Below are 10,352 nucleotides of genomic sequence, written 5' to 3' on the forward strand. Positions count from 1 at the left end.
CTATATTATGATAAATATATATTTTATAGTTTGTGTTAGAATATTCAATAGATGAGAGTGCATGAGATAGATAATTATAGTTATTAGTTGTATTATTTATTTCTAAAATAACTCTAATTAGCCCGCGCGGGAGCACGAGTTGATAGACTAGTAATATCAATACCAGAACCATATATTTATGCAGTTTCTTTTTTTATATGTATGCATTTATAGCCTTCTAGCAAATAAGGCATCTATTTAATTAGGTGCTAATTTTTCAATGCCAACCTATTGCATCTAACTTGCCAAACGTTGATGGACACTAACAGGCATTTTCAGCCGTCATTTTGGGGGAGAAATGAAATGGAGAACGAGGAAAATCCACACGATCCGAACGAACTGCTCGAGCGAATCTCCTTTGATGAGTGGACGACGGATGCTCTTCAAGATGAGGATGATGCCAGGAGGACTGCACGCTGAAACAGGAACGCCAAGCTAGCCCAACACAGGCAGGACGCCACCGCCCGCGCGCGCAATGCAGGACTAAGCAATAACAGACCTCGTCCCCGCAACCTCGACGGTGAATTTGCTGCGGCAGAGGATCATATATATATAGACTTCTTTATGAAGCTTAGTAGTTATGGATCGGCGGAGACGGACTTTGTGGTGGACAGGACAGCATGGAACAGTGACCTCTTGTTTAGATGCAAAATTCAAAATTCCAAAACTATCACATCGAATGAGAATCTAAATTTAGACGAAATGAAAAACTAATTGCATAGTTTGCTTGTAAATTACGAGACGAATCTAATAAGCCTAATTAGACCATGATTAGACACTAAATTGCTACAGTAAACATATGTTAATGACATATTAACGAGTCTTAACAAATTCGTCTCGTAATTTATAGACGAGTTCTGCAATTAGTTCTGTGATTAGTCTATGTTTAATACTTTAAATGTAAAAAAAATCCCTTTCAAAAACTTTACTACATGCATCTAAACAAGGCCCTGAGCCTAGGAGCGGTGGAGAAGGAACATAAGAGAAGGAGATGGCATTGCTGAAAATCAATTGCGGAATGAGCTGCTTAAAGACGAAGAAGATATTTAGGGATATGGGGTTCTAAATTTAAATGTTCGCTAGCAGTATGTTCGGAGCTGCAGATCCAAACAGATCAGATCCCAGTTTTCCACTACTAATTGTTCGTTGCTGCAGCGGCAAACCGTGCCTGCACCGCCCTGGCGTACTCGACCAACGCGCCGACGTCCTGCAGGACCGCCCCGGCCGCGTCGAGCTCGCAGAAGCGCTCCATCCACGCGGCCAGCAGCGGCGTCTTGGTGGCACCAATCACCTTGGCACCGGATACCACCTCCGTCACCTTCACCCATGAGACCATGCCACCCAGGAGGACGTCCACGTACCCGACGCTCTCGCCGCCGAAGAAGGGCCCCTTCCCCCCCCCACCCCCCCCCCCCCCCCCCCCCCCCGAGCACTCCTTCAAGCCTCCCTCTAGCGCGTCCGCCGCCGCGATCGTCTGCCTCATCACCTCGGCCCTCTCCTCGTCGGTCTTGACCCTGAACAGCTGCCTCCATGGCGTCACTAGCTGCACGTGCAAGTGAGATTCCACGGTGTGAACTCATTCACCATCAAGAAGCGAAACCAAGACGAGACATGCTGTTACATACCTTGTCTTCAACGTAGGCGGCCCAGAAGCGAGCGGCGGCGCGCTCGTAGGGGTCGGCGGGGAGCAGGGACGGGCCGGCGCCGGCGAAGGCCTCGTCGATGTACTGGACGACGACCGACGACTCGCAGACGGGCTTCCCGTCGTGGATGAGCACGGGCACCGCCTTGTGCACGGGGTTGGAGCTGAGCAGGAGCTCGCTCTTGTTGCCGAGATCCTCCTCGACGTACTCGTAGCTCAGGCCCTTGATCTGCAGCGCGAGCTTCGCTCTGGTGACGAACGGGCTCGCCCACATCCCCAGTAGCTTGAGCTCGCAGCCTCCCGTCATCTCCTGCAGACTGCAGTAGTGTCCTACCCCCACAGAAGCTGAAGAGCGGATGTGCAACGCGCACGGGTGCGTGTCTCTGCTCTGCTAACGATCGTGATTCTGAAATCAGCTGATGAATGCTGGAGAGCTCTCTGGTGCTTCGATGGGCTCTTTATTATCTGGGCCGGAAGCAGAAGGATTGGGTTGGTATGGTCACTGGTATGGTCACAGTTTTGCGGAGACAATTCCGAGAACAGACTCGTGGTCGTGGGCAGCAGATCCTGAGGATCACTGGTGTGGTGGAATATTGTTCAGGGTCCGGATCCTACCAACTGAGCGCCGTGCGTGCGTGATGACCCAACTCGTTAGCTACGAGAGGCAAAGTCGCAGAAAATCCTCCGCCGATTCTGCAAAACCAACTCGTGACCAGTTGTTTAGCAATTTGGCCAGCGTTGAGAGCTGGGGCTGTCAGGTCTATGTCCCCTGCCTTGGACAACACGGGTCACATGACTGTCGTCATTGCTGCCGTCATAGCACCATCTTGTGGTGGCAAAAGTTTGCTTGACTTGTCCAAGATTAGAACATCAGAATCAACTCCATATTTTTTTTTCCACATCGCATTTCGGAATCATGGCCCCACCGTAAGACTCGTACTCTTATGTGTGAAAGATGCACAAAGCTGGGCACCAAACTTGATTCAGATATGGCATCACTCGCAGCGTACAACTTGGTTCCGGTAGGAAAACCCATGCTAAATAGTACGGTTCATTGTTAGAATAGAACAACTTATTAGAACACAACCAATGGACTATAAGACTGTGTGTCTGTATTGTGTAAAGATGTTACGCAATGGCACTCACATGATCGAGCTAATTTTACTAGTTCCTTGCGGCTGCGGCCATCGCGGCCGCAGATCGTGCATGCTTCGCCTTGCGGTACTCGATCAGCTTGTCGACCTCTGGCAGGATTGCCTTGGCCGCATCCATCATGGCGAAGCGCTCTACCCATGCCTCCAAGAGCGGGCTTCTGGTGCCGTCAAAGAGCTTGATACCAAACCGTGCCTCGCCGACATGCGCCAACGGTATGATGGGCCCGAGCACGATGTCCAAGTACCCCACGCTGTCACCCCCGAAGAAGGGCTTCCCCTTGGAGCACTCCTTGAAGGCTGCCTCCAGGGTCTCGACCGCCATGAACGTCTGCTTCAGTGCCTCGGCCTTCTCCTCCTCCGTCTTGGCTCTACCGACTTGAGACGCGGAGGCAAACAACTGCAACGCGTGCTCACATCCATCAACATGTTTGAGCGAACTCCATCAGAGGTAGTAGTAAGCTTGATACCTTGTCGTCGATGTAGGCAGCCCAGAAGCGAGCCATGGCGCGTTCGTAGGGCTCAGCAGGGAGGAGGGAGGGACCCTCTGTGCCGAAGGCCTCGTCGATGTATTCCACGATGAGCTGAGATTCGCAAACGGGCTTACCGTTGTGGATGAGCACGGGCACCATCTTGTGCACCGGGTTGGACTTGAGGAGCAGCTCGCTCTTGTTGTGGTAGAGGTCCTCCTCCTCCACGTCCTCATAGCTCAGGCCCTTGAAGCTGAGCGCAAGCTTCACTCTGATCACAAACGGGCTCGCCCATGTTCCCAGCAGCTTCAGCCCTTCTCGTCCTCCGGCCATTCCCAGCTTTTCTGCACAACTGAAGGTTTATTTCGTTTTCTCTTGTGATGTGTTTTGAAGGACCGACCAGATGACCAAATAGGGTGAATGGGAGCCTCAAATCCAATTCGAAAAACCGGAGAGAAAAAATCCCTATACACCCGACGCACATCAAATGGTGAATATCAGTACCGCATAGCTTAGGACGGCTATTGGCACTAGCAATACCCACATAGCGAATACGAACAACACACGCGGAAGCACAACAGAGATAAAACTCGAACAACAACTCAGTTGCACAAACTCGCGAACGAAACTGAGAGAAACATCTTCGGGAAACAAAGCCACTCAAGAGCCCGAGAAAAGTGATTAGTGCACAGGTGAAACACAAACTAGAGAGACTGGAATTACAACTATCTAACAAACGCACAACTAGACTAATTTTTGTTTTGCTTTTCTTTTTAACTTAGCCCTAAGAAAAGCTAATTAAAACTATCAAAAAGAAAACACCCTAACTAAGCATGCATAGGGAAACTAAAAAGAACTAGCTAACCAAACATGCAAGGATTATCAAGATTAAACACTAATTAAATAGCTTAAACAGATTGGTGAAAACTAAATAAGAAAAACTTATCTAAAACAGGAAAAGAAGTAAATAAAAAACAATTTACCTAACTCACCTAGCTCCCTGCTCCTTGGGCTAGTGAACCTGAGCACGCCGCTGCTGTGGTGGCCTGGTGCTTTGGCCCATGTGCCGATTTGGCCTGCTGGCCTGCTGCGCGTGCAGGGTGCTTGCGGAAGCCGGAGCAAAGGGCTTGCCTTGCGCCGCCGCCCAACACTGCTGCCGGCGCTACTGCTTGCCGCTTCCTGCTGCGCGTCGCGGAGTCGCCGCCGGCGCTGCTACTTGCCACACCACCGCAGTCAAGGCCAAGCGCGCGCCCTGCGCCTGCCAAGCCTGCTGCCGCTCGCCCCCAAGCATCAGCGCCAAAACACAGAGCCGGCCCTGCACAGCAACGCAACACAAGGGAACCAAAATCCAGCAGCGAAACAAGATTGAATCAAAATCCAACGCCCGGAGGGCAAGAGGAGGATGGGGCCTCCATTCCCGTCGAATTCTAGTACAAAAACTCAATCCTCCATGGGAGATCCCTAACCCTAGACAAGTAGAGAAGAGAGAAGGGGAAAGAACAACACAGGAGAGGAGGGGGCCGCTCGTTCTATTCCAGCGACCAGAGAAGAGCTAAGAGCATGGTTTATGATTCAGCCGGCAGCCGGCAGCCGGCGTAAAGAAGCACCACGTCATCCAGCTGGGCAGTAAAAAATTAGTGGTAGTGGTAGGGCCTACACCAATATTCAATGCTCACTTTGATCCAACAGCGATGTGGAGCCAATAGAAATCACAGAAGCAGTGATGGTGACCCCACATAACCACAACCCGATGCTATACGCCCATTCTGAGCCGGCGAATTGCGAATCGCCCGTCTCATTCTCTCTCTGCCAACAAAGATTTTTTCTGATGTGTGACCTTCCCAGCCTGCCTAGTTAGCATTATAATACTTGCTCTAACACCCCAACAGCCATCCCCTTATCTTCTGAATCCACTACTGCAAAAAATACTAAATACCCCAATAGTTGCACTACTCGCCCACCTAGGGGCAAAATCGTCCAGATTTTCGTAGATGTATCGGATGGATACGGGACTTCCTTTTACCTCGAAGCAAGCTTGGAGATGACGCCACGTGCCCTCCGCCCGGACCTTGACCGCGCCAAATGCGTCCATGGTTTTGCGGCCGAAACCGAGAAACCAGCCACTGCTGTTGGTTTTGAGGCCCAAACCATCGAAACCGTCCGTCTCCGCTTGGCCGCCACGCGACATCACTGATGCCGGCACGTGTCGGACCTGCCGCCGGGCCTTGATGCCTTCGAGTCGTTCGTGCGCGCCCGCCGCACGGGCCGTCTACTTGACTCGCCATCGTCCTCGCCAACTCGGCCCACGTCGCCGCATCCTTCAATCATGCTTCCTTGTCGATCCATGCACCATGTGGGCCGCCCGTGACTCCGTCCGGCATCTTCGAGTCCCTCGGCCCAAGTCTACTCGCGTTCAACCCCGAATCTTTCACTTGGCCTTCACCTCGCGCCGTCGACCGCCGCATCGCACCCTACACCTGCACTTCACAACCAATGCAAGCATCAACACGCAACGTTGTCAATCACTCATCACACAGGGATGACCACCGCTGGTCCTCATATATCAGTGATAAAACCTCGGGGGTGAATGTATTTATGATAGCATTTTGGCAATTTCGTTCTTCCATTACAAATCAAATTAGTGGAAGAGTGATGTCACATTCAGATTAATGTATCTAATTTGGTTCTTAGAAATGCTATTCAAATCATTGTATCCGATCCACAGCCATCTTTGACCGGTCAAGTTGCTAAAGCAGTAGAAATTCTTCAACCGATATTTGTAGATTAAACTCCATGTTTGACTAACCAGTTGCTACTAATATTTTACTTTTCCAGCTGACGTTGTAACGGACTAAGAAATATAGAAATTTTGGACGACCCAAGATTTGTTCAATTCCTTGAAGAAGAAGCTTAGGAAATAGTCAAACAAAAGAATGGTGTCATCTCTGCATTTTTATGGTTGGGGCCTCAGGTTAGTTGATTTCATGTTCCAATTCAAAATTAAACTACGTTTTATCTAAACTGTCGGAGTTGTTTCAGATCCTTTTGAACTATAGTTTTTTTAAGTTAACACAAGAAATAATACATATTATCGATATATTTTCCTTATTCTTAAAAGATTTAACAATTTAGAAAAAAATAATTTAAAATTTGACATGTACTACTTTATTATTTGAAAGACAAGTTCAGCATTTCGTATGTATTCAGCAATTAAAGATGAAGTACCTTGAAACTAATGCAACAAAAAACTATACATAAACATATTTTGAATTTCTCAAAAAAATTAAAAAATTTCAATACACTAAATATACTCCATATACTGAGTAGATCGACCTAGAGGATTGATTATGCTCATCCTTGGAATAATGCATTTTCTCTGCTTAACATTATCTATTTTTTATCGAAACAATATGTTGTGGATGAGCACGGGCACTTTCTTGTGCACCGGATTGGAGCTGAGGAGGAGGTCGCTCTTGTTGCTGAGGTCCTCTTCGATGTACTCACATCAGCGGCCCTTATTGAAGCTGAGATCGAGCGAGTCTCGCTCGCAGAGCAAACGGGCTAGCCCACATGCCTAGCAGCAGCTTCAGCTCGTCACCTCCTCCGGCCATTGTCCAGTCCTTCAGTTTCTGCTCTGCTCTGGACTGGAGCAAGAGGAGAAGAAACTATACACTAATTGTGTTGCCATCAGTTAGGTCGATCATTATGGCTCCGTCAATGCACCATCCGTGACGCCTGTAACGCATTTGCTGGTAAAATATTCAACGATCACTTCAATAATCGCATCGCTGTGCGGATCGGACAAGCATGACATTGGCGCATATATATATACAAACTGAACATTAGAAAACGAAGCCCATCCTCTTTATTTCTGATCTGGTAGTAACACACACGACAATATAATAACACCATCGGGTACTTGCGCATCATCCGTGATGCTTGCATATAGCAAGCTCGAGGATAGGATTTTCCGCATCCACTTAATTTAGTGGCACGGTGACGAACTCAAGTGGCTCTTGGGGCGTGGCAGAAGCCGCAATAGTGTGGAAAATGGAGACAGGGCCCCATGGGCTTTTTTATCAACACCCAACTGCATACAGGACTACAGGAGCAGGGAGCAGAAAATCCTGGCTGATACGGTCGATAGTTTATTTTTGTTGGTTTTTTAGTGAACAATGAAGTGCAAATCAACCTCTCCGTGTAAAGTATGGAAACTTTAATTTGGGTCATCAGATCAACATCCAAGGGGAGGGGCGCAGAGAGGTGGGAGCGGAGATTTGTAAAAGTGTGATTACTCAATCCAAGGGCGGGTTCAGATTGTAAAATTACCTAATCTCTCATACCCCTTGGTTGTTGATCCAATAATTCAGATTGAAGTTTCCATAGTTTACACGGAGAGGTTGGTTTGAAACGTTGCCTTTTTATTACACAGAAATATCAATATCTTGCTCATTGCCGCCTCAACAGTCAACACCGAGACGTTTCTTTTCAAAAAAAAAACACCGAGTCGTTTCGTTGAGTTGTTCACGGCAGCAGCTGCAACCTCGGCCTCCCTCACCTTGGCGTGCTCCACTAGCCTGTCGATGTCCGGCAAGACCGCGACGACCTCATCCAGCTTGCCGAAGCGCTCCACCCACTTCTCCAGCAGCGGGCTCCTGGAGGCATCGAAGAGCCTGATCCCATGAACGCCTCGGCGGTGTGCAACCACGCTACCAGGGCCCCGAGCGCGATGTCCAGATAGCCGACGCTGTCGCCGCCGAAGAAGGGCTTCCCCTTGGAGATCTCCCCGAACGCCCCTTCCAGTGTTTCCACGGCCGCGAACGTCTCCTTCAACCCCTCCGCCTTCTCCTTCGCCGTCTTGCCCATGCCTGCCTTCAACCACGAGGCGAAGAACTGCAACACACCCGTCGAAGGATCAGCATGCTGCGATGCAGATTTCATTGATGCGATGCCGACTGAAAGTACAGGATGATTTGGGGGCATGTACTGACCAGAAGCGCACCGTGGCACGTTCGTAGGGGTCGACGGGGAGAAAGGTGGGGGCTGCGGCGCTGTAGACCTCGTCGAGGTACTGCACGATGATCTTCGAGTCGCAGACGGGCTTGCCATTGTGGATGAGCACGGGCACCTTCTTGTGCACCGGGTTGGAGCTGAGGAGGAGGTCGCTCTTGTTCTTGAGGTCCTCCTCGACGTACTGGTAGCTCACTAGCTCAGACCCTTGAAGCTGAGCGCGAGCTTCACCCGCAGGACGAACGGGCTCGCCCAAATCCCCAGCAGCTTCAGCTCATCACCGCCTCCTCCGGCCATTCTCTACTCTGTTTGTTTGGACTCTTAGCCTCTGCGTGCTCTGCTCTTGATGGAGACTTGAGACTACTTGTGACTGTGCTGCCATCTCAGTTATATAAGTAAGCAACCATCAACGCATCATCCGTGACGTCTGTGTTAGAATTAGGATCGACTAGGTGTAGACCGGAAGGTTACTTTCTTTCTCCAGGGGCCACCGCGGGTTTGTCGGTGAGGATCTGTGCTAGGGCAGCAACGGGCGGTGTAGACGTGTGGCAGTTGCGACGGCGTTCCGGCGATGGCATGGTGGAGCTTCCCGCCGCTCACAGTGCACCCTCACGATCGGTCTACGGTTGGGACGGTGGAACAGTGGCGGCAGCGAACCTCATTTTTTAATGAGCCACTGACCCCACCTCTCTCTTTTATACGGCACTGCACGACGGGAGCCCACCAGTTGTGTAGGGCTGGACGTCCCCGATCAGGACGCGAGTCAAGGGGTCCGAGAGGGCCGTTGGGCCAGACTCGGATGAGATCAACCTAACATTCTCTTCCTTGATCTCATCTTATACCTTTCAACTTTATACATTTTATTTCTTTTCATATTTCATCATAGATCAATGCATAGAGCAGCTTCATCGTCACGGTCGGTTGCCGATAGATTCAACAACTACAATACATATCTCTATTCTGAAATAGATTCTTTAACTTTGGGCCCTTTTATTGTCCGGAAAATATAGGCTATACCATAAAACCCATGTCGACTGTGTGTTCTCTGTACACACTGGGTGGTAAGCCTTTAATGAATGGATCCACAAACACTTGGCTATCATTTAAACTCACAATGTATTTCATCATGATTCCGGACTTTCTCTTTTACAACGTATAATTTTGTGTCAATGTGTTTGGCACCACACTTGACTCATTGTCATAGGAGTAAACTACTTTAATGGTTATCGCTGCTGTCAACCATTATCAACTCCGGGTACAGGTTCCCTTAACCATTTTTGCCTGTCCCTCAGCCTCGTATCATGCTATACTATATCTTTGCATCACATTGATCGTAATTTCTTTGTTTTGGAGTTTTTCCACACAAAACCTCCAAATGTGAAAGTTAGCGATAATTGTGAATTTCGCTACACATTTCACAAGTTCTACTTTTGTACTCACAATCTTTTGAGGGTACTTGATCTTTCTAACTTAGCATGAGGCCAACATTCTCAATTTCAATTCCAGTGATCTATCTCTGGATTGTACTTTTGCCAAAATAACCCGGATACACAAACTATGTCAGGGTAATTTCTTTACTTGCGAGCTTAGAAAGCTTCCAACAGCTGAAGCATATGGAACTATTTCCATCTCACATTGGTTTCTGGAACACTAAGGTTCCCAAAACTATTACCCCTGATGGTAGGAACAGGCGTAGGTTTATTCATATGCATACTTCATTTCTTTAGAATCTTTTCCAAGTATGCCTTTACAATAACCATAATACCCCTTTCTTTTATCTCGATGAGTCTCAATTCGTAGAATGAAAACTCATCACCGAGATCAAAATTTGAGGACAAGAATTCTTTATCAGTAACAGTATATTAACACCACCACTAGAAAGTAGGATGTTATCTTCATTTAAGGTGTGGAAATTAGATTCCACATTCTTTAACTTTGCTTAAAACTATTGTCCTCCTCAATCTCTTTAAACCCAACCTTTCTTACTATTTCAATAAGCTTTAGATACCACCATCTCGAGGCTTATCCATAAATGGATTT

At 48.4% G+C, this 10,352-nt stretch overlaps 1 protein-coding gene and 2 pseudogenes across 1 annotated transcript; all 3 read right to left on the reverse strand.

Annotated features, from left to right (window-relative positions):
• Positions 1-940: 940 nt before the first annotated feature.
• On the reverse strand, positions 941-2,823 carry LOC120693319 (probable glutathione S-transferase GSTU6). The gene is made up of 2 exons (XM_039976738.1): positions 1,665-2,823; positions 941-1,582 (listed from the first exon to the last, which is right to left on the reverse strand). The coding sequence occupies exons 1-2, from the start codon at positions 1,986-1,988 to the stop codon at positions 1,175-1,177; spliced, it is 732 nt and encodes a 243-aa protein (XP_039832672.1). The 5' UTR covers positions 1,989-2,823; the 3' UTR covers positions 941-1,174.
• On the reverse strand, positions 2,772-8,624 carry LOC120689145 (annotated as a pseudogene).
• LOC120693321 lies at positions 7,600-8,669 on the reverse strand (annotated as a pseudogene).
• Positions 8,670-10,352: the final 1,683 nt, after the last annotated feature.

The sequence above is a fragment of the Panicum virgatum genome, chromosome 9N, assembly GCF_016808335.1.
Source record: "Panicum virgatum strain AP13 chromosome 9N, P.virgatum_v5, whole genome shotgun sequence".
NCBI classification, from domain to species: Eukaryota; Viridiplantae; Streptophyta; class Magnoliopsida; order Poales; family Poaceae; genus Panicum; species Panicum virgatum.

Bases quoted from the DNA above. Each gene is read 5' to 3' on its own strand.
- LOC120693319 (XM_039976738.1), bottom strand. From the start codon at position 1,988: ATGACGGGAGGCTGCGAGCTCAAGCTACTGGGGATGTGGGCGAGCCCG. The intron at 1,583-1,664 runs GTATGTAACAGC...TTGCACGTGCAG, and splicing joins CCGCCTACGTTGAAGACAAG to CTAGTGACGCCATGGAGGCA.